The following is a 20,523-nucleotide window of genomic DNA, read 5'->3' as shown; positions in this document are numbered from 1 at the left end:
CCCCTCTTCTCAATCCATTGAACCACCTAGTCACCCCCTAGGTCCTAAGTAGGAGCCTAGCAATAGGCTTATATATCTCTCATCCAAGGACAAATGCTAAGTTTGAAGAGACTGATAAGTAAGTTGATTGTAGGTTTACAAACTTCGTAACAATGGTATTTAGGTTTTTCAATAATTGTTACTGTTAAAACGTTTGTAAACTTATAGGCAACTTGTTATAGTATAAGGAATTCCCACAATGAAGACATGAAACATCTTTAAAGGATCAAAAAGGTATAGCTAACGTATTAATCTTTCAACAAAATTATTGTTACATGGTTATAGTTTTATGTTCTGTAAACACATTTATTGATGGTTTTATTGTGCTAGGAAGCTACCATAGAGGAAATTCTGTCCACTAATAAAGTCAATACCTTCTTGGGGTTTTTTTGTTTTTTTGCAAGGCAATGGGATTAAGTTACTTGCCCAAGGTCACACAGCTAGGTAATTATTAAGTGTTTGAGGCCACATTTGAACTCAGGTCCTCCTGACTCCAGAGCTGATACTCTATCCACTGCACCACCTAGCTGCCCCAATACCTTCTTCAGAACCTATCCTCTAACATTGTCTAGAGCTCTGAGAGCTTAAATCACTGACCCAGAATCACACAGCCATCATATGTCAAAAGTTCTGAGGCTGGTTCTCTCTATAGTTATTAGTGGGACAATATTTTTTCTATTTAAATTATTATAGGGGATTTGAGTCATCTTTCTATTTGACTACAATTTCCTTTCTTCTGACCACATTGAAATGATGCAGTTCCTCAAGCAATATGTCTCTTCATTCGTTATTGGACAAGGATTTCACTTTTAGAGATAAACAGTCAAGTTGTTGCTATTCTAAAAACATCATCATTATCCTTGAAACAGAAGAGGGCTTTACAGGAATGAGCGCTATTTAAAATTAGCCTTCAATTTAAGAGCGGCTGTGACAATTTTTTTCGTAACTATGTGAGTGGCCTACTAATCATATACTTTTCCACAAACCAAATGGATTCTTTAAAAAAGGACTTGGTCTCTGAGGTACTACTTGTTGAGACAAAGAAAGGAAACTGCAGAGTGATTTTTTATGGATTTCAGAATATCTAAGAAATATTATTTCATGCACCTCTAGTCATCATGAGTTACTGGACTTAATAACAGTTATTTGCAAAAAAAAAAAAGACTACCATGAAAGTAATTATTGATTATGTGTCAATTATTAACTGTTAAGGATAAAGAGATAGAGAAATGACATAAAGATCTGATATTATAAGTCAAATCAACATATACGCTAATATTTGATAACTTCAATGCAAAGCTGGAGGAAAGTAACAAAGGAGAAAATATATAAGAATGTATGTTTCAGGAAAAGTGATTGATACAGGATAAAAATTTATACATTTACACAGAAATCTCATACCTCTAAATGATGAATACTTTTTTTGAAAAAAAATGTGGTAAGCAATGGACATAATGAGCTACAAATCAGACAAAAAAGAATAAAATAGATGATTTTTTAACAAGAGGAAAATATTTATTATTTATGAGTGAGTTGTCCCTGAGTCTGTTGTTTGTACACAAGCAATTTATTCATCAGAGCTATGATCAAGATTTGTTTAAAAAATGAGAGAAAATAATCATAATGAAAAAATATGGCACATAATTATAACCAATCTTGAATTAAAAAAGTAATTGAAAATAAAAAATAGGAAACGTAATAGAAATAACATTCATTAACAATGATTTTAGCTAGAAGTTTGACCTATGTAAATTGTTTCAACAAAGAGTCCAAAACTCCCCAGAAAGTGTTTTAGCCAATAAATATTGAACTTTATTGTTAGGTAGAGATGGTTGCCAAAAGGCCACACTGAATGAGAATGAAATTTAATTTATAAATTCTTGTAAAAAAAAGGATAATTGACAATTGCAGACTTTTATCTCAGAAAGCAAAAAGAAGCAGCAGAGGTAAAAACTAGACAGCAACATCATCTCAAAAATGAAAATGGATGGAGAAATACAAATAGAAATAAAGTGGAAAAGATTTTTGTGAAAAAAATTAGCAAATATGTTATCTCCATCAAGGATATTGAAACCACTACTCTTGGATTCTAACATCATGTTCTCCAAGAGGAGATAGAAATGACAGTAAAAAGAACAAAGATGAGGAAATTAGTGGGATTCGACCAGGAACGTATTTAGGAGACCCTTGTTGTTGATAGATAAATTGTAAGGTTTTCTAGAAGACCTTCAGTATTTTGGTTGGACTCTTTATTCCCTACTGTTAAGAGTATCACAGGAGAGATAATCCTGGATGGTTTGTGATCTAAATCATTGGAGGGAACAGATGAGATAACAGATCTATTTGTTTACTTATGAGGGTTATAGCTGCTATGTAGCATAGCGATAGACAAACCTAAGATATGATCACATATTCTTATTCAGGAATCCAACCTCTGATTATCATATTACTCTTAAGTGAAAATATGATCTATTGGATATATATATATATTATAATATGAGTTCCATTTAGAGAATGAGGATTACTTTACTATATTACAATGACTGGTGACTCAGATTTTTCACTGGGAAAAAACCCCACTGAGACATTAACATTCTTGCCTGGATTTCACCTTCTTTGCTGAATATTCCTGAACAACCTTCCCTACCAGGAAACTATACATCAGACTCCTATGTTAGGTGGGATATTAATGTTATTATTTCTATTAAAGGTCTATAAGGGAGAAGAGAGGAGGTGAGCAAGCTGAAAACTAAGCAGAGTAGGGAAGGGACTCTCAAACTTAGAAAAAATAGAAAATACTAGGAATTTTTATACCCATGATTCCAATTCCTGCATTTTTAAAAAAGAATCTGATCCTTTTTTGATCAGCTTTGATAGTTAATTTGAACAGCTTGTTGCTAGGTAGATGCCACTCAGAAAACTCCTTGAAGATTAATGATTATTTTCAAAGTTCGTCATAATGGAAGAACTATATCAGATATATGGATGATGATAATACCCATGAGGATATTGATTAATTTTAATGAGAGCCTAAAATATGTTGATCAGTGAACAGCATTTCAAAGAATGTGGTCCCAGGTACAGTTCTGTTATTTTAGAAGGTTCAGGGATTTTCTTGGTTGCCTAGGAAATGACCTAAATTTTGAGAGGTGGCAGAGATGGAGAATTGTCTTAGAAGAAGTTGGGACCTATGACAATTCCCTATACCTTTAGTAAATTCCATGTATATACAAGTCTCTGTGCTAGATGTTGGGGATACAAAAAGTGAATCTTTGTCCTCAAGAAACTTACTTACATTGCCGGTGAGAGAAGGCAGGGAAACCTGTGCCTGCATTTACAAGCATAAATATAATACAAAAATTTCAAGAGGGAAAAGGCACAAACAACTGGTGACTATGGTGGGAAGATTTATGGATCAAGAAAGTCCTAGAAGTTGGCACCTGAATGAGTGCATAACAAGCATGAGGGTCTACTTTTGCAAAAATGACTCCATGTTACTTTATGGTGATAACGTAATGAAGAATGGAAACCCCTCTTTCCCACTCCCCATCATTGCCAAAACAAACTTAGCTCTTTGAGATATTCAGTGGAACCCTGAAGAATAGTTTCTGCTCTTAATTTCACTTTCTTTTTGCTCTGCTACTAATTAGTTCTATATGATCTAGGTTAAGGAATTCAACTGCTCTGGGTCTTGATATTCTCATCTAAAAAATGGGAAATTTGAATTATTCATCAAGAGTGGAGTGGGTGGAGTGGGTGGAGAAGGGACAAAAGGAAGTATGCTTTTGGAGTGCGGAATTGCAAATGACAGGAATTAGAAAAGTTGTTTGATTGTCTTATGAATCCTTTAACATTTCTACATTTATGTGCCCTTATTTATGATTTCTTTGCTGGATAACTCTTAGCTATGATCTCCATAGCTAAGGGTAGCCCAGATACCAGGAGCATCAACAACTAGGAAAAAACATAGAAAAGCCCCAAATTCCTACTTGGGAATCAGACTTTAATCAGAGAAAGAATTAGCTATATAGCCTAGCAGATAAGTGTCTGGGTTCAGTTACTGATTGAACAAAGGGCAAAACACATTTGGTTTGAACTTAAAGCTATAGTGCCAGATCAACACTCCTCTGTTTTCTAAGGAATAAGTATAAAAGGAGATTAGTAGGGCCTAGAGAAAGTTCATATTCCTGCAAAAATGTATAGAAAAGAAGTATATCAGGGAGCAGGGGAAGGGAAGAAAAGAAGAACCATGAATCCTGGCATATTAATTTTGACATTTATAACTAATCTAGAATTTTTTTTCAGATTGTCCATAAGGCTTATGAGGTTACTAGAATAACACATCCAGATGGGTAGCTCAAGAGAGAAAAGAAGAAGCAAGTGCCCTGAACAGATTGTCTGTTGTTTCTCCATTCTGTATTTTCCATGTAGTCGCCTTTATCCTGCCATCAGTATTATTGTATAGCTAAATTATTTTTAGTGCTATGTTGAGACAGAAAGTTTAAGTTGGAAAATTTTGAAATATCGTATAGTTAGTTAACTTGATGGGACATACTGGCAAAAACTCCCTTCTAGAGTTTCAATAGCCAGTTGCTAATGAAAACCAGCAATAATAGCCATTGTTTCAATTATCAGCAAAGAAAAGCACCAGATATAGGGGGCAGGACAGGCCTCTTAGTAGCCCTAATTTAAAATAGGCACATTTGATAGTATATAAGTTTGGTAGAATAGGAACCTTAATTAAATTGTGTCTCTTTAAGTGTTTGCCTTATTCAAAAGGGGAAATAGGGGTTAAGTGGGAAGTTACATAGCATTATATGTGTTAAGAATATATATTCGTGAGGATATCTAGGAACCAAAGAGGGGACGAAGAATAGAACCTGCAGGATAAAAGTCAATGGGAAGCGATTATATGGTTATCAGAATGTGCTAGAGAACCCCTTGAATAGAAAGAGGAAATAATGAGAGGTTTGAGAAATATTACAACCTCACCAGAGATGATATGATTTTAATTCTGCATTTAGAGTTAAGGAAAGAATGCATTTAAATGTTACCTTGAATACTTATCGATTGCTATTTTTTGTGTTATTTAATATCTGGAACCTTATTTTCCTCATTTGTAAAATGGGAAGAATATTACCTATTTCATAAAGTTATTATGGGAGTCAAAATACATAAAAAGGGAGACAGAGAGAATAGGAAAGGATCTCTTAGATATTTTATGGCAGCCCACTTGAAAAATGAGTGGAGAGACGAGTGACTTTCCCAAGGTTACATAGTTAGTCTCGAACCTAAGATTCAAGTTCAGGATTGCTGATTTCAAAATCAGCATACTTTCCAATGTACTACCATGCTATCATGTTGTGTCTTCCTTAGAACCATAAAAATGGGGTTAATCATCTTCTTCCTCCTGCAATGAAGATCAGAATGGATCAGATTATAAAATAGAAATTTGACTTTTAGGGTGTTGGAGTTATCAATAAATGGGGAGTCAGACAATAGGATGTAGGAAAGACTGGAAGAGGAAAGAGATCAGAGTTGGGGAGATAAGAGGTAGTTACAATAGCCTAAGCTTAAAGTGGTTAGTTTATGGATTATTTGATATTAGTGGAAAAAATAGGAGAGAGCAAAGGAGCAAATTTGGGGAACATTTTAAAGTAAGAATTATAAAGACAATGAACTCACTGGATATAGTGAAATTAAGTCGAGGAAAGAGTCAAAGATGAGAGAATAAATGAGAAAGTAGAAAGTAGCATTACTAACAAAAACAATGAAGTTTCCAGGAAGGATAGATGATGGCCAATTAGGTTTTTAGGAACATAAACTCTGAAGTGAGAATCAGATACCTGAGAGGCAATGTCCTGAAGGCTGTTAGAGAACTTGAGATCAGATTTTTATATAGTTGGTAGTTTGAACTAACTGTTGTTTAAATTGTGATAGTTCTTAGGGTATATACTTTTTAGTCTTCATTTGTCTAAGTATCTATCCAGAGAGAATAATTAACATAGATTTTAATCATTACATTTAGTGTACTTTAAGAATCAATAAAATAACTTTATTAAGTTCTTTTAAATTTTCTTGATTAAAGTACAAAATGAGAAATACATATATTACACACATATATGTGTGTAGACTTTGAGAGAATTTGTTTTGCTTGACTATGAATATTTATTACAAGAAACTTGTTTTTCTTTGCTTTATTTTCAATAGAATGTGGAATGGGAGTTAAAGAAAATTTTTATTCATTTAAAAAATAGAGAATTGGGTGAATGCTACAGATGTGGAATGTCATTGGCACCTTTGGATAAGGTTACTATATTATTAGTTTTACTTTGTTACAAGAGATCTCTCACAAAATGAGAGTAACCTGAGAATATTTGTAATATATAAACAAAATACATCAAAAAGACTTTAAAAAGGATCAAACAGATGATTTATTGAAATTGTGAGACAGGATCAGTTCACAGTAGGAAATGAAATAAAGGAGAGCAAAGGGTGAAAGACTGGAAAAAGTTATCTGTAGAAACCCAGCTACAAATCTGAGTACCAGGAGGTGGCATATTAGAATTATTTATTTGGAGTTATCAGTGCAAATCTTCCATCAAATTATTAAGCAAATTAGTTTAGGGATGTAAAAGAGTTTCAGAACATAGAAAGGTCATCTGCTTGAATATATCTGCCTGCTTTTAAGATCATCTAAATCACATTTAATTGTATTTTCACAGGCTCCTTATTCCTCTTCCCCTGAGACAATTTTAGTTATCTCTTGTTACACTTTAGACTCTAGACTTATATAGTCATCATTAGTAATTTGGGGAAAATATAGTCTTTTTATTACTCTGTGGATGAAAAATTCCCAGGGATATACTAAAAGATAGAAGTTTGGAAAGCAGCTCAAGGAGAAAATTCAAAATAGCAGCCAAAAGTCATATGTGGCATGAGGGCTTCACAATTCCGCCTTTCACAGATGTCTGGTGTCAACCTAAGTGCCAACTTTTCTGTCAGTTAAAAAGTTAGATTGTGCTGTTTTCTCATTAAAAAAGAGACAGCATCTGTCTGGAAGTGGATTTATCATGGTGTCAATGTAATTAAAATTACTTATGCTCTATAATAATAGATAATTTTAAAAAGGTAGCATTAAGAAGGTAGTAAAAAAAAATAGTGTCACTGTCCAAAAAATGATTCTAATAATTCAAATCTGGGCATTTTTATTAAGATCTTGCTAGGTGCAAAGGAGCTTCTAAGTAGGAGGAGGAGATGTAAAGATTTAATAAGACATTAGGATGTCTTATGTAGTTTATATTCTAGCAATAATAATACTGATAATTTAACATAAAAGAAAATATGTAAATAAATGTTGATTTATTTAAACTGTGAGTAGCCCCTTCCAAGGGTAGCTAGGTATTATAGTGACTATGGTGCTGGGTTTGGAGTCAGGAAGATTCCTCCTCCTGAGTTCAAATCTGACCTTACATTCACTAGCTTTGTGACCCTGGGCAAGTCCATTAACCATGTTTGTTTCAATTTCCTTATGTATAAAATGAGCTGGGGAAGGAAATGGCAAACTACTCCAGTTATCTTTGCCAAGAAAACCCCAAGTGGAATCACAAAGTGTCAGATCAGACACAAGTGAAGTCACGGAACAATAACACTCTTTTCTATCAATAAAGTTCATAATTCCTCTAAGACATCCATCATTGAAAAACCTATAACTCTGGCTGAAACTGCTGATGGGTCTTTCGGAAATTAGGTAAGCTGATCATTTAATACTATTGACATAATCATTGGACCTATATTCATAGTCTCCACACTAAGTTTATTATTTTTAGAAGGTTTGGCAGTACTAGTATTTGGCCTGGACTTCCTTGAACGTTGGTACTACATCATTTCATTCAAGGGCTGGAAGGCTTAGTTATTTAAGAACCTCCAGTGGGCATAGCCAGTTTTTGGTCAGTCCATCAATCTCTAGTTTCCCTTCCAATTTGATCGAAGAATTTATTTGTGCTTTTAACAGGGTGACACAAAATGGAGTATCATTAGCATTAGTTTAATACCTGCTTACAATATATCAATTGAGTTTGGGAGGAGAAATCAATTGTTCAAAGACCAACTGCCCCACCCACAATTGCATTTCTCTAGAGTGGACTTCAAAACTTTGTTTTCATGCAGCTAGGTGGCACAGTGGATAGAGCACCGACTCAGGAGTCAGGAGGACCTGAGTTCAAATCTGAATTCAGACATTTAGTACTTGCTTAGCTGTGTGACTTTGGGCAAGTAACTTAACCATATTGTCTTGCAAAAACAACAAGCAAAACAAAATGAAAAAAAAATTATTCCCAATGACTTACTACTAGCTCCATGAGTAGAGACTCCGCAATATCTTGAGGACCTCAAGCAAAACAGCATTCTCTAAGATGACTTCTTTATTGTCATTGAGCTGTCTTCTTAACATTATCTGTCCCAGGTGAACACTTTATTCTCCCCCTCTTCCCCCCTGTAATGGAACCTAAGAGTAAAGGAATACACGGGCATCTACCTTTTCTACCATCTTCTCCTTTCAGTTGGGATATTATCATGCAGTGAAAATACAAGTGAATGTTACAACACTATTAAGCATAGTATAGTTGAAAATGATGGTGGAATATATAAGATCATTGGATAGTGAAAGTGCATTGGTAATTTTCCTTTTTCCATCAGATAAGTCAAGAGAAGAGGAATACTTGATATTGACCAACCTCTATCAGGATCCTTGACTCAGTTTCCAGGGAGTGATCAGAATGGATGGGAGATAAATATCTGTTCTACATTTTCCCCACTTGTGTGAAATAGAATTCTTTTCTGCCGACAACAAAAGCTCAAAGACTATTAGCACAATGTATTAAGGATTCATGTATGTCAAATTTATGGATATTAATCAAATCCCTCAGAGATGTGAACTTTAAAAAATGACTCAAAAAAGAGGGCTATGTATGTATGTTTATATAGATGTAGATGTGGGTGTGTATACTTACAGGGGACTTTGAATTCCAATGCTAATTTCCTACAAAATGTAAATAGAAATATTTTACCTAGTTGATATTTTGAAAATAGTAGTTTTCAATAAATCAACAGAGAAAGAAATGAGAACACAGCAATCTTTTCGAACTTGCTATGGTTCATCTTGCTTTCAGGTGACCTAAAATACAATATTATAAAATAAAATAAAACAATGTTATAAAAATAATTTAAATAACATTATTAATATATTCTGACAATACTTAAATGTTATTTTGCTTCTCTCTTTTTTCTTTCTTTTTTCCCTCTAAGCCCCTTCTTTGTTCTGTGGGTTTTCTTTTGTAACTCCTCCTCCAGACTACAGCTTTGTCCCCCCTTCTTCCACTCCTTTCTGGTCAGGTACTGCTTTACCACTTCTATATGTCTTCTCAATTTGCTTTTGTTTCACAATGAAAATGTTGGTTTCCATGTACAGCAACTAATAAGGATACATCTTTGTATGTCCAGTCTCCAAAGTTTTGTTATAACCATACACATTCTTTTTGGCATAAAGAATTTGTCATGACATTTTACTTCTGTTTTTTAAAACATTATTTTCTCCAGTATGACATTTCTGATTTATATCTATGTGATCATTGGGTTTTGGGAGTGCTGGTTTTAGGGGAGGTGGTTTGAAAGCATAAGGGTTGGGAAATTGAGACATAGTCTATTTGTTTGGGGACAATTTGAAAATGTAATATTCTTAGAATGATAATTTTGGTTTCTAAATTTAATGTTTCTGTTCAACCATGAAAAAATGCATGCCGAGCCTCAATCATTATTAACATCTTTGTCTTCTATCATTTGAGTCAAGTTATTCCATGTTCCGTGGAAAGAATGAATGTTGTCCATCATTTCTGTAGATAATAAACTGACACAAGGCAAGTTATAGTTTTGATTTATATTATGACAAGAGTACTGGATGGTAGCTTAGGTGGCATCTAGGCAAGTACATTTATATCTAGATAAAATATTTTACCCACCCTCTCCCTTGTTAAGTCAAGCATGGTACCCCAGAGAATCACAGTTATTTAGAATGAGAAGGGACCTTACAGATCATCTGGGCTAACTCACTCATTTTACAGGTGACAAAACTGAATCTCAGAGATGTTCAGTGACCTGCCAAAGGTCACACGTTGAGCTAATGGGTGACCATATTTTTCTTCAGAATTTTACCGTGACCCAAGAGCAGTGCACCAATAATGTGTGACAGATTACAGTGTGGGTGCCATAATGGCTATGTATAAATGGTGCAGTAAAAGAAAATGACCTGCATTTTTTTTTGTCCCTGTATAGTTCTGAAAGGTACAATATTGCTATTTATTTATCACTTTAGTCATATCTGGAGATTGTAGAAATTTCTACAGCTGCAGAGCTATGAAAAATAGTTCAGATTCTCTTTCAGAGTAGTGATGTGGGAGAATTTCTCTAGTTATATAAAGCATAATTGTTACTGTCTGGGCAGGGGAAGTTTAGAAATATAAGCCTGTGACTTTTCTCATTTATCTCTTTGTCTTAGCCTGAAGTTGTTATTTTTGTAAACCCAATTTGGAGTAATAAAGTCCCACCGACTTCAAGGGAACAATTCTGAGAATTGCTCTGAGTGTAATTGGAAGCCCTTTATAATACTAGGAGGTAGCAGGTAGAAAAATTTTTAGAAATGCATTATGAAGCTCCATGGCTGGACAGATGGGTAGCTTGAAAGTAGATTTCTTTTTTATGAACAAGGACAAATGGAGAAAACTAATTATTTTGATTCTTTCTCCTCATCACTCCAAATATAACTTTAGATGTACTAAAATTTCAGAAATGATGTCTTGTTTCCATACATCCATTAGAATGTATCATTAGTGTGAGAAGACCTCATTATCTAAGACATCAATTTGGGAGAAAGAAACTCTTTAGGAATATCCTGTGTATTTTTTTTTTGTATGAGGTCTATTTCAAAACTTTTAATATAAGTGATATTACTAGTAGAACAGAGAGTTAACAAATTCCAAAATGCTTTCAAAGAGCAAGTAGCAAAAATGATGTTCAAATAGAAGCAGTTCCTGATATTCACTCTTTCATCAAAGGGGAAACTTAGTTGGTGCTAGTTTTAGTTGAAAGGGTTATTTGGCCATTTTCACTGAGTGACTTCCTGAATGGAAATGGATTCACTTATTCCAAGCATAAATTGAAGCTCAAATGACTTCAGTTTCTAATGATTTCCTAATAAATTAAGGAGATCATTAAAATTGTGCATATATATGCATGTATGTATATTTACATATACTGAGGACAGTTAGATGGCACAGTGGGTAGAGCACTAGCCCTGAAGTCAGGAGGACGGGAGTTCAAATCTAGCCTCAGATCTTTACTAACCATGTGACCTTGAGCAAGTCACTCAAGCCTGATTGCCTCAAGTCCAGGGTTATCATCAGTCATTTTGACTCTTATCTAGTCCTGGACCCAGATGACTGCTGAGGAGAAAGTGAGGCAGGTGATTTAGCACAGGACCCCTTTGCCCAAATCCAATTCTTATGCATATCATGGTGTCATTTCCATGATGTCATTGTTTTCTTCAAGAAAGAAGGATTAGCAACATTACTTATATCTTTGTCTATATGTATATGCCGGCAAATATATTATTTAGACACACAACTCATTTAAAACTAGTATTTATTTGAAAACATTCATTTTTAGAAAACATTAGACTGCATTGCATTGTAATATTTTCAGTTTTTCAGACAAAGGCAATTCCATATTACTTTTTTTTTACCTGAAGCTGATTGAAACCTTAATCTTGATTCCAAGTTTTATATTTTTATCACTAGGTTTTTGATGAAAGACCTATACTGTATAGTGACTGGTTTGCATTTTAATTATAATTATATTATCTATTTTTATTGGAATTGCTGGTTTGTGAGGGGGTGGCTAATATTGAATTTCTGTTGTTTCCTGCAGTGTTGAGCCCCAAAGTTCTGGGCATAGCTATTGCCCGATATGATTTTTGTGCAAGAGACATGAGAGAGCTGTCTTTGTCCAAAGGTGATGTGGTAAAAATTTACACAAAAATGAGTGTAAATGGCTGGTGGAGGGGAGAAGCAAATGGAAGGGTGAGTCCATTGTCTGTATCTCACTGAACAGATTTCATTGTTCTGACAACAGAAATTTTATTTTTATGTTACAGAATCATTATAAACATAATAAATTTATTTATCCAAAAAGGCTAGGAAATGGAGCCATTTTGTTGAATCTTTATAATAACAATGAGAATAATAATTTATGTTGTTATTTTGCTGACATTAGGAAATCCCAAGTTAAGAAAGCTCTTTTTTTTACCAATTCAGAAATATGTTTCTCTGAAATTTATAGTCTTAGCAATGTCTATAGTACTCAAATGTTAAATGAATTGCCCAAGGTCATTGTGTGAGAGTATGTGTCAGAGGTCTATCTTGAACCAAGTTTTCCTTGTATTAATTTATCAGTTTTAAAAAAAATTTATAGTTAATCACAAATCTTTACTCATCATAATTCACTATTTCTTAGATGGATCAGAAAGCACTCCTGACTCTTGCAATGATCAAGACCCTCATTATGAAAATAAATCATTCATTGTTCATATGCTCAGAAACTATTTATTAAGCACTTATATATGAAGCAATCTCTTGGCATTTGGAGAGATGTAAACAAAAGGAAACAGTAACTGTCTCTGAGGAGCTTACAGACTTATTATCAGAGATCACAGAAAGTCTTAGATTAAAAAGAAATTGGAGTTTGAGGTAAATTTACAGTGGTTTAATGACAAACTCAGAAAATATTTTGAAGAGTAAATTGAAAAAAAAAAGAGTAAATTGCTGACCAACTTGTTTTCTAGTCATTTGTCTTTTTCTGATCAAAGTAAAGCATACATTTTGCAAGCTTCTAATTTGGATTTGGGAAAGGTGTTCACAATTTAACTAGTATGAGAAATAAATAGTCCACAATTCAGGACACTCTGAATCCAATGGAAGAGTTCAGTCATTTAATAGTTTAATAGTAGACTTTCTCAATAGAATTCCTGTTAACTGGGAACTGAATTATTATAGCCTTGAGCCCTTCAACTCCACCCCTGCCCAAGGGCCAGGTATAATCAACTCTGCATTCCTTGTTGACTCAACCATTTTTGCTGATAAAGATAACTAAGATTTTATTGCTAGCTAACTCTGAGGAACTTCTGAAAATACCTGTCACTACCTGTAGTTCTCCCTTTTTTTAACTGCCAGATCCAGAAAATTAGAATAAGAAGGTAAATATGATGCTAAAATTCACCATAGTAGTTGAGTCTGGTGAAGCAGAGGAAGCTAAGGATCTCTTAAACAGAGAAGTTCTGAGCCATAGTAAGGTAAAATCCGATTGAGTGAGTGCATTAAATTTGGAACCAATATGCCAATGTTCCCTGGCAGAGGGGGCTGCTAGGTTGCCAAAGGAAGGACAGATGAGCCTTTGTCTGAAACAGAGCAGATTAAAGATTCCATACTAAGCAGTGGAATTATAGGTCATGAATGGTTGCTGTACTTTCAGCCTGAATAAGATGGAGAAAGAAATGAGATGAGAGAGAGAGAGAGAGAGAGAGAGAGAGAGAGAGAGAGAGAGAGAGAGAGAGAGAGAGAGAAAGAGAGAAGGGAAGGGATGAAGAAAGAAAAATATTTAAGGTATACCAGAAGGAGCACTATATTTAGAGTCAGAGGACATGGATTCCAATTCTTATTTGATTTTTTATTAGGCAAGCCACTTATTCTCTCTGGAACTCAATTTTTTCAACTATAAATTGAGAGAAGGAGGGGTGGACTAGATCTCTGAGGTCCCTTCTAGCTTTGTTATGCTTTGTCACTCTTTAGTAATAAGGCAAACAGATAATTCTGGGTATCCTACTAGCATGCCTATTGTTTTCTTTCTTAGTGGGATTAATTGACTCTTCCCATCATCTTTCTCCCCTTAGCTCTTCAGCTGAATCCTTTTATTTTCATATGAACATTAGTCCCTGTCCTATGGTTTCTTTAGTATGAGAGCTTCTGGTGTGGAAATTCCCTTTTTGTTCTTACTCTGTCAGAGGCTGGAGTGGAATGCAACTCTTTATAACTCTGAGGCTGGCCTCCTCCTGCCTATTATACTATACTGTCTCACATGTCTAGAGAAAATATAAACTTTACGCCCAACTGCCCTTTTTGAAGGTTTTTATGAGCATTGCCAATCTCCAACTCAGTTCCCCAAGGGGAAGAAGGCAAAAAGGCCTGCTATCTAGTTACTTTTTTTTCAGACTTATTCTGTAATGGAAATAGAAATGATTTTCTATGCTGTTACCAAATCATTATTTGTTCATTTATATATTGATTTCCATCTTTATGGAATAGGAAACTCCTTAACTGCTCTTCCCTCTATTTCTACCTTTGCCTGTATTTGGCAGTCAGTTTTAGCCATCTCAAACTTTTCAACTACCAAATGAGGATAGAAATATTACTTAATTAAGGTATCATGGCCATCAAGATCACAATGTATACAGAAAATTTTGGAATGCTAACAAAGAGGAGACAAATGTAAAATCCCTTTGTTACTCTGGGCTGTTTTTCTTTGCAGGTGGGCTGGTTTCCATCAACATATGTGGAAGAGGATGAATGATTTCAATTCCAATTTTGCATTCCGGATCAGAAATTTCAGGGACAAGCAATGAACAAAAATCCACAACGCATTATGAACTGATTGAAGTCTTTGAAAAGCTGCATTTCTGGCTAATCAACATCCTTCCTCCTCCTGTCTTCTCCAGTCTTAATGTTGGGATTTCTAAAGATGCTTGTACTGACAGATTAATGGCTTGCCGAGAGCTGGGCAAGAAACAACCTGCCAGTCTGTCATCATCAGGGACCAGTACAAAGCCAAAACCTTTTCTTCCCAGAAGAACTCAGAAAATATATTTCTTTCAGTTTCCTTTCATTTCCTTTCATAGGCCACTGTCAGTGCCAGCCATTAGTAAATGTTTAATGCACTTTTACTTTTTCCCCTTCCTATCTCATCACACCTCTCTTCCCTTACCTAGTCACTGAAATCTTTGATGGTACAAAGAGCTAGAGCCTTTTACCTATCATAGCACAAAGCATAATAAGAGTTCTGTCATATAGTCCACTTACAGAAAAGGTTTAGTGTCACTTGTCTCAAAATATCAAGTGAGGCTACTTACCCCATCACAAACATTTTTGTCCAACAAATCTTCCTGGCAAAATTCGAATGAAAACTTATGAGTTTTCTATACACTCTGTGTGGAGCTGAGATGTTTGATCTGATGTCTTTTTACTCCTTGCCTTGGAAAGTGATTGTTTTTGAAAATTGCTTTTTTTAAAAAAAAAAAAGTATATCTTATTACTAAATCCAGAGAACTATTTGTGGTTTTGTAAGGTGGTTGCGGTAACTTTGTACGAAGAAAACTTGGCTTGGCATCCCTCAGGTGGCTGCTAGCCAGATGATCATAGTGTCTGTGTTTACATGAGCTAGATCAAGGGCTATATTGATAAATATGTCACTTTTTGACAAATACCACCTATAGGCCATTTTTTTCCTCTCTCCCTTTCTCTTCCCCTCTCAAAAATCTGGGGCATATTCTACATTGCTCCCCCTGCTACTTCCAATTCAAAAAAATTGGAGAACTGCCAGTAGCACAAACTCTTCTATTATAGTTTCTGGAAGAAGGGCAATATTACCATGGCTTTCATTCCCATTCATGTCTCTGAATTTCAAGGCTTAAACAAAGAGCCACCCAAGGTTTTCCAGGGCTAACCCCCAATGGACCTTAAGACTTCTCTCACTTGTTTTCCAATTTATTGGCCATTATGAGTCACACAAAGGCAACTAAATGATATTAAATGACTGGCAGAACAGTTAGTTTATTGGTTTACTTGCACCTCCTCTGTAATGGAAATAGAAATGATTATTCTCTGGTGCTATGATATCATTGTCAGTTCATACATAAAAACTTACATACCCACATAATATGTTTATGTGTGTTTAATACATATATGAACAGGCACATATGTATATATGAATATACACGTGTGTGTGTGAATATGCACAGCTGTGTATATTAATATGTAAATATAGCCCTCATTATGAGATTCTACCTATCTTTTGATGTTTGACTAAGGAGGACTGCATCATGCACATTTCAAAAGTACTTGCTTTTTCAATGAATGTAGATATTTTTGTCTTTATCGAAATCTAATTGAGAGCATTCAGAAAAGAAAATTGAGATCATCTTTGAAATGAAGCAATCATGGTGTTCTCCCTCCTTAGTTACTTTTAGACAACCCTGTTCACACTGAAGGAGATGCATTGATCTGAGTGGAGATTCTTGTGGATTAGAAGCTTCTTGTATAGGATAGATTCAGGAACTTTACCTCAGAATTATGTAAACTGTGATTGTGTTTTCAAAATACTGTGTGATAGCACCAGTTTGTGTATTTGTCAATGTGGATACGAGCACTAGATGTACTTTGTGAAATGATTTGTATGTCAAGTTACCTGGCAGGATGTTTTCTTTAATCATGTTCTATGATGCCTAATAGAGCATCGGTCATCACCCTGGGTCAGCGGTGTGTCTTTCATTTCACTCTTATCAGAACATTGTGGTAGAGCAAACAAAATAACACATGGGTCCTATGTCTCAGCATGGGCTTCTTTTGGCAAAAAATGCACTTCCTTATAACCTCTGCCTTTTTTTTTTCATTTTACCAGTGTGGCCATTTGCCCACCAGCTGGGGGCATTCAAACCATGCTGGGACTTCCTTTTTTTATAAGATGCCGGTTATATCCTTTTTTGTCTGTGTCGAACGCCCTGTATTGGAAAAGTTAAATGCTGCATATTCACATGCATTTCTAATACCAAAGACATAACTCAAGGCTATGGAGTCACCAGTCACTGTTTCCCCTCTGCTTTCTCTTGTCTGGATGCAGCTCTTGCTGTCACACCTTGAATCTCATCAGTAGTACTTAAAAGTTTGTAATATTTTGTAAATATGTCAATACAATAAAGTAGTTCCAACTTGTATTAAGTTAATTGTCCTCAGTTTTAACTGCCTCTCCATTGAATGAGTGTGTGTGTCTGTGTGTGTGTGTGTGGGGGGGGTTGTTGAAAGGTCCTTTCTAAATATCTACAAGATGACAATGGCATCAAATGAAGAAACAAGAAGGAACTATGATTTTTCATCTGTGTGGAAATACTCTCAGTACAGGGATTTGCCATCAGTTCAGGCAGCATACTGGAGTCAGGAGACCTGAGTTGGGATCCTGGCTTAGATACTTATTAGATTTATAACCCTGGTCAAGTCACTTAACCTCTACCTCAGTTTACTCATCTGTAAAATAAGAGATATCATCTATCTCCCAGGGTAGTCATGAAAATAAAATAATGTTTCTACAATGCTTTCTAAACCTTTAAAGCACTGTACAAATATCACTACTCCTACTACTATTACTACAATTATTTTTATTATCCTCACTCATCTATGACATTAAATAAGTCCTAGAGGATTCCCTAAAGTAATAAATTTAAGTGACTTGCCCACTGTCACACAGCTAATAAATATCAAGCTAGGATTTGAACCCAGGTATTGCTGGATTATCCATTCAATACTACACACTTCACCATGCATTATACCAGTTTAAATAATGGACATTTGTTTAAGACTTTTAACTGGAAAAGCTTACCTCATTTGAGACCATCAACAACCTTGTTTGGTAGATAGTACAGGTATTAACTATGTTACAAATGAGAACATTAAGGCTCAGAATGATTCAGTTCATTGTCAATGGGTCACATATTAGTAAACAGGAAGTATTCAAATCAAAGTTTTCTTTACTCCACATCCAGGCCTCTATCCACTATGGGATGCCACATTTTAGGAAAGTAATTTGACCTAAGAGCTTAATTTAACCATAGTTTTTCTCAGTACTTTAACATGTCTATCAGCTGCAAACATTACCAAATATGTGTCAAAATAAAAAGAAGATAGGGGTGTGTGTGTGTGTGTGTGTGTGTGTGTGTGTGTTTGTGTATATGTTATAAAATGCAGTAAGATATAAAGTATAAAGTTTATCTGTTGGCAAGACAGGTGAGTCAGTCTTCTCTGACCATGGCCCAGCCAAGGCTGCTTGGCTGTTCTTTTATTTCTCTCTTTCTCTCTCTCTCTAGCCCTTCCTATGTCTTTTAACCCTTTTAATAATTTTTTGTTTTATTTCCACCCATGCTTTCCCAGTCTGAATAATGATTCCTCATAAGCAGAACTGAACCCAGTAGCCAGCTGCTACATTCCCATCAATAAAGATGAGAGGAGTAGAATTCAATCTCTCTTCCCTGATATTAAAGAGGAAAAATTTGTGGCCCACAAGGAGAGTTTGCTGAAGGCAAAAGAATTTTTGGGAGGCTCCAGTAGGTGAGGGAAGGAATTGAAGAGAGGGGGAGATGGTGGATCTGGGAGAATGGTGCTAATGGAGATTTCAGCTGTGGTCTCAGCTGAGGAAAGGAGAAAAGATTTGGGGGATGGGGAAGAGTTCCAAAAAGAGGAGATGCAATGAAATGGAGCAGACGTTGATCAAGCATTGTATCTCAGCACAAGGAAAATGACCCAGGAAGAGAATAATCAGACAGTGAGTTTAAGACAATTCACTGGTGTCTGTGCTGAGTAAGGAACAAGGGTTCAGGTCTTTTTTTAAAATGAATTCTATGCAGGAAGAAATTGATCACACCGCATGTACAACAGCAAGGATGAAAAAGAATTTGATTCCATCAAATATCTTTTTGTTTTTGAGTCTGTTCAATCATTCCCTAATCTTCTTTGCCCATTTGGGGCTGGTTTTTTTGTTGTTAGTTTGTTTGGGTTTTTTTGGTCAAAGGTAAAACTTCCTGATTATTCATTTAGAATTTAAAAATAAGAACCAACAGGATAACAACATTAAGACAAACTGATTCAGCTGCAGAGAAGAGGCCCAAGATCCTCTTTCCTATCCTATCCTGGGTAGTGTTCTCCCTTGAGACCCAGACCAATTTCCACTTCTTTCAAGAAGTTTTCTTAAGTCCATCAGCTTGCAGTGCTTTCTTTGCTCCTGAGTTCTGCTTATCTAACTGCCTTTAGTATAGGCGTGTTGGCATGAATGCTTATTCACTATCTTATATAATTACCAAAAAAAAAAAAAAGAAAGGTGAGGTTGGAGTGGGGTTAATGGGAAAGTACTTCCTTGTGCGTTGTTGAATTTTCTGGATAAAAAAAAAAACTTGATAAAGTATAGAATTCCAGACAACCCAAATTCAAGTGGTGGATTTACAGGCTTTATGTTCTGTCCCATATTCTCTACCTACCCTGTCAAAGATCAGCCCTTTTAATAAAGCAGAGAATATTATCAGGAGGATATAGGCTTTAAAAAGTAACTTTGTAGATTGTTGGAAAATATGAACTAAAAGCTTGAAATGAGCAAATTAAAATTTAAACTGATTAAAAGAGATCCTATTTTAGGAGACCTGAGATAGTTTTTGCCTACAATGGGTCTACCATCTAATCAAAATGTGTGCTTGCTGTGATAATAGATCCCATACTATAATTAGTTCATCCTCTGGGACTCTTGCTGTGTTCTACCACAGGGACTCCACTGGACAAGCTGAGGAATTTTCTCAATCTTGACATTACTTAGTTATTGATGGAGTATGATGGTTCTCAATTATGTGACCAACATGGATGCTTGTTTTATGTTTGATTCTGATCATGCATTGTTCAAATGACATCCTTCAAGTCACTTCTGTGTGATTCCTTGATTCAGTTGTGTTGCAGCTTATTCCAGCCCATTGTGTATTTCCCCATTTCTGTTTGGATAATCTCAGTTTTACTTCTTAAGAGATGATGTCATTTCATAGACTCACTGTCATACAACATCCCTGCTAGAATGTTAATGTTAAAAAAAAAAGAGGGGAACCTAGTAGTGCAGTGGATAAAATACCAGTCCTGAAATCAGAAGCACCTGAGTTCAAATTTAGCCTCAGACACTTAATAATGACTTACCTGTGTGACCTTGGGCAAGTCACTTAACCCCATTACCTTGAACAAAAAAAATAGAAATGGTTCTTTGTTTCAGGGAGAAGCTTAGAGTCATTGAAAGAATCATATAATTCTCCAAAGATATCTGGATTTGTGTGTGCATATGTGAATATATGTATACATGTGTAAAATGTATTTATATATCTAATAGCTATTTTTATGAGTGTACATTATTAATATCTAAATATATTGATAGAAAGTTCTATAATTTCAACCAATATTACAAGTTTCATGTATTTCTTTTTTTGTGCAAATAATTTGGCAGAACTTTTGTGAGTAGCTAATAATGGTCTTTAAAATATAAATGAAAAATGTTCCCCAAATTAAAACAACTAGCAGAAAACTAAAAAAGACTATT

The 20,523-nt window shown here is 35.0% G+C and overlaps 1 protein-coding gene across 2 annotated transcripts in view; it reads left to right on the top strand.

Moving 5' to 3' along the window:
- Positions 1–19,133, top strand: part of VAV3 (vav guanine nucleotide exchange factor 3) — a 349,374-nt gene extending 330,241 nt beyond the window's left edge. The window contains exons 26-27 of one of the 2 annotated variants that reach the window (XM_074188308.1): positions 12,019–12,170; positions 14,671–19,133. In XM_074188308.1, coding sequence (XP_074044409.1) covers positions 12,019–12,170; positions 14,671–14,712 — 194 coding nt within the window. In that variant the 3' untranslated portion in view covers positions 14,713–19,133. Of the gene's footprint in view, positions 1–8,736; positions 9,455–12,018; positions 12,171–14,670 lie in introns of those variants that run through there. The other variant, XM_074188309.1, reaches the window with a different exon arrangement.
- The last annotated feature ends 1,390 nt before the right edge of the window (positions 19,134–20,523 follow it).

The sequence above is a fragment of the Macrotis lagotis genome, chromosome 5, assembly GCF_037893015.1.
Source record: "Macrotis lagotis isolate mMagLag1 chromosome 5, bilby.v1.9.chrom.fasta, whole genome shotgun sequence".
Lineage (NCBI taxonomy): Eukaryota > Metazoa > Chordata > Mammalia > Peramelemorphia > Peramelidae > Macrotis > Macrotis lagotis.
Note: the sequence above shows the minus strand (reverse complement) of the source record. Positions and strands in the feature narration are given on the sequence as shown.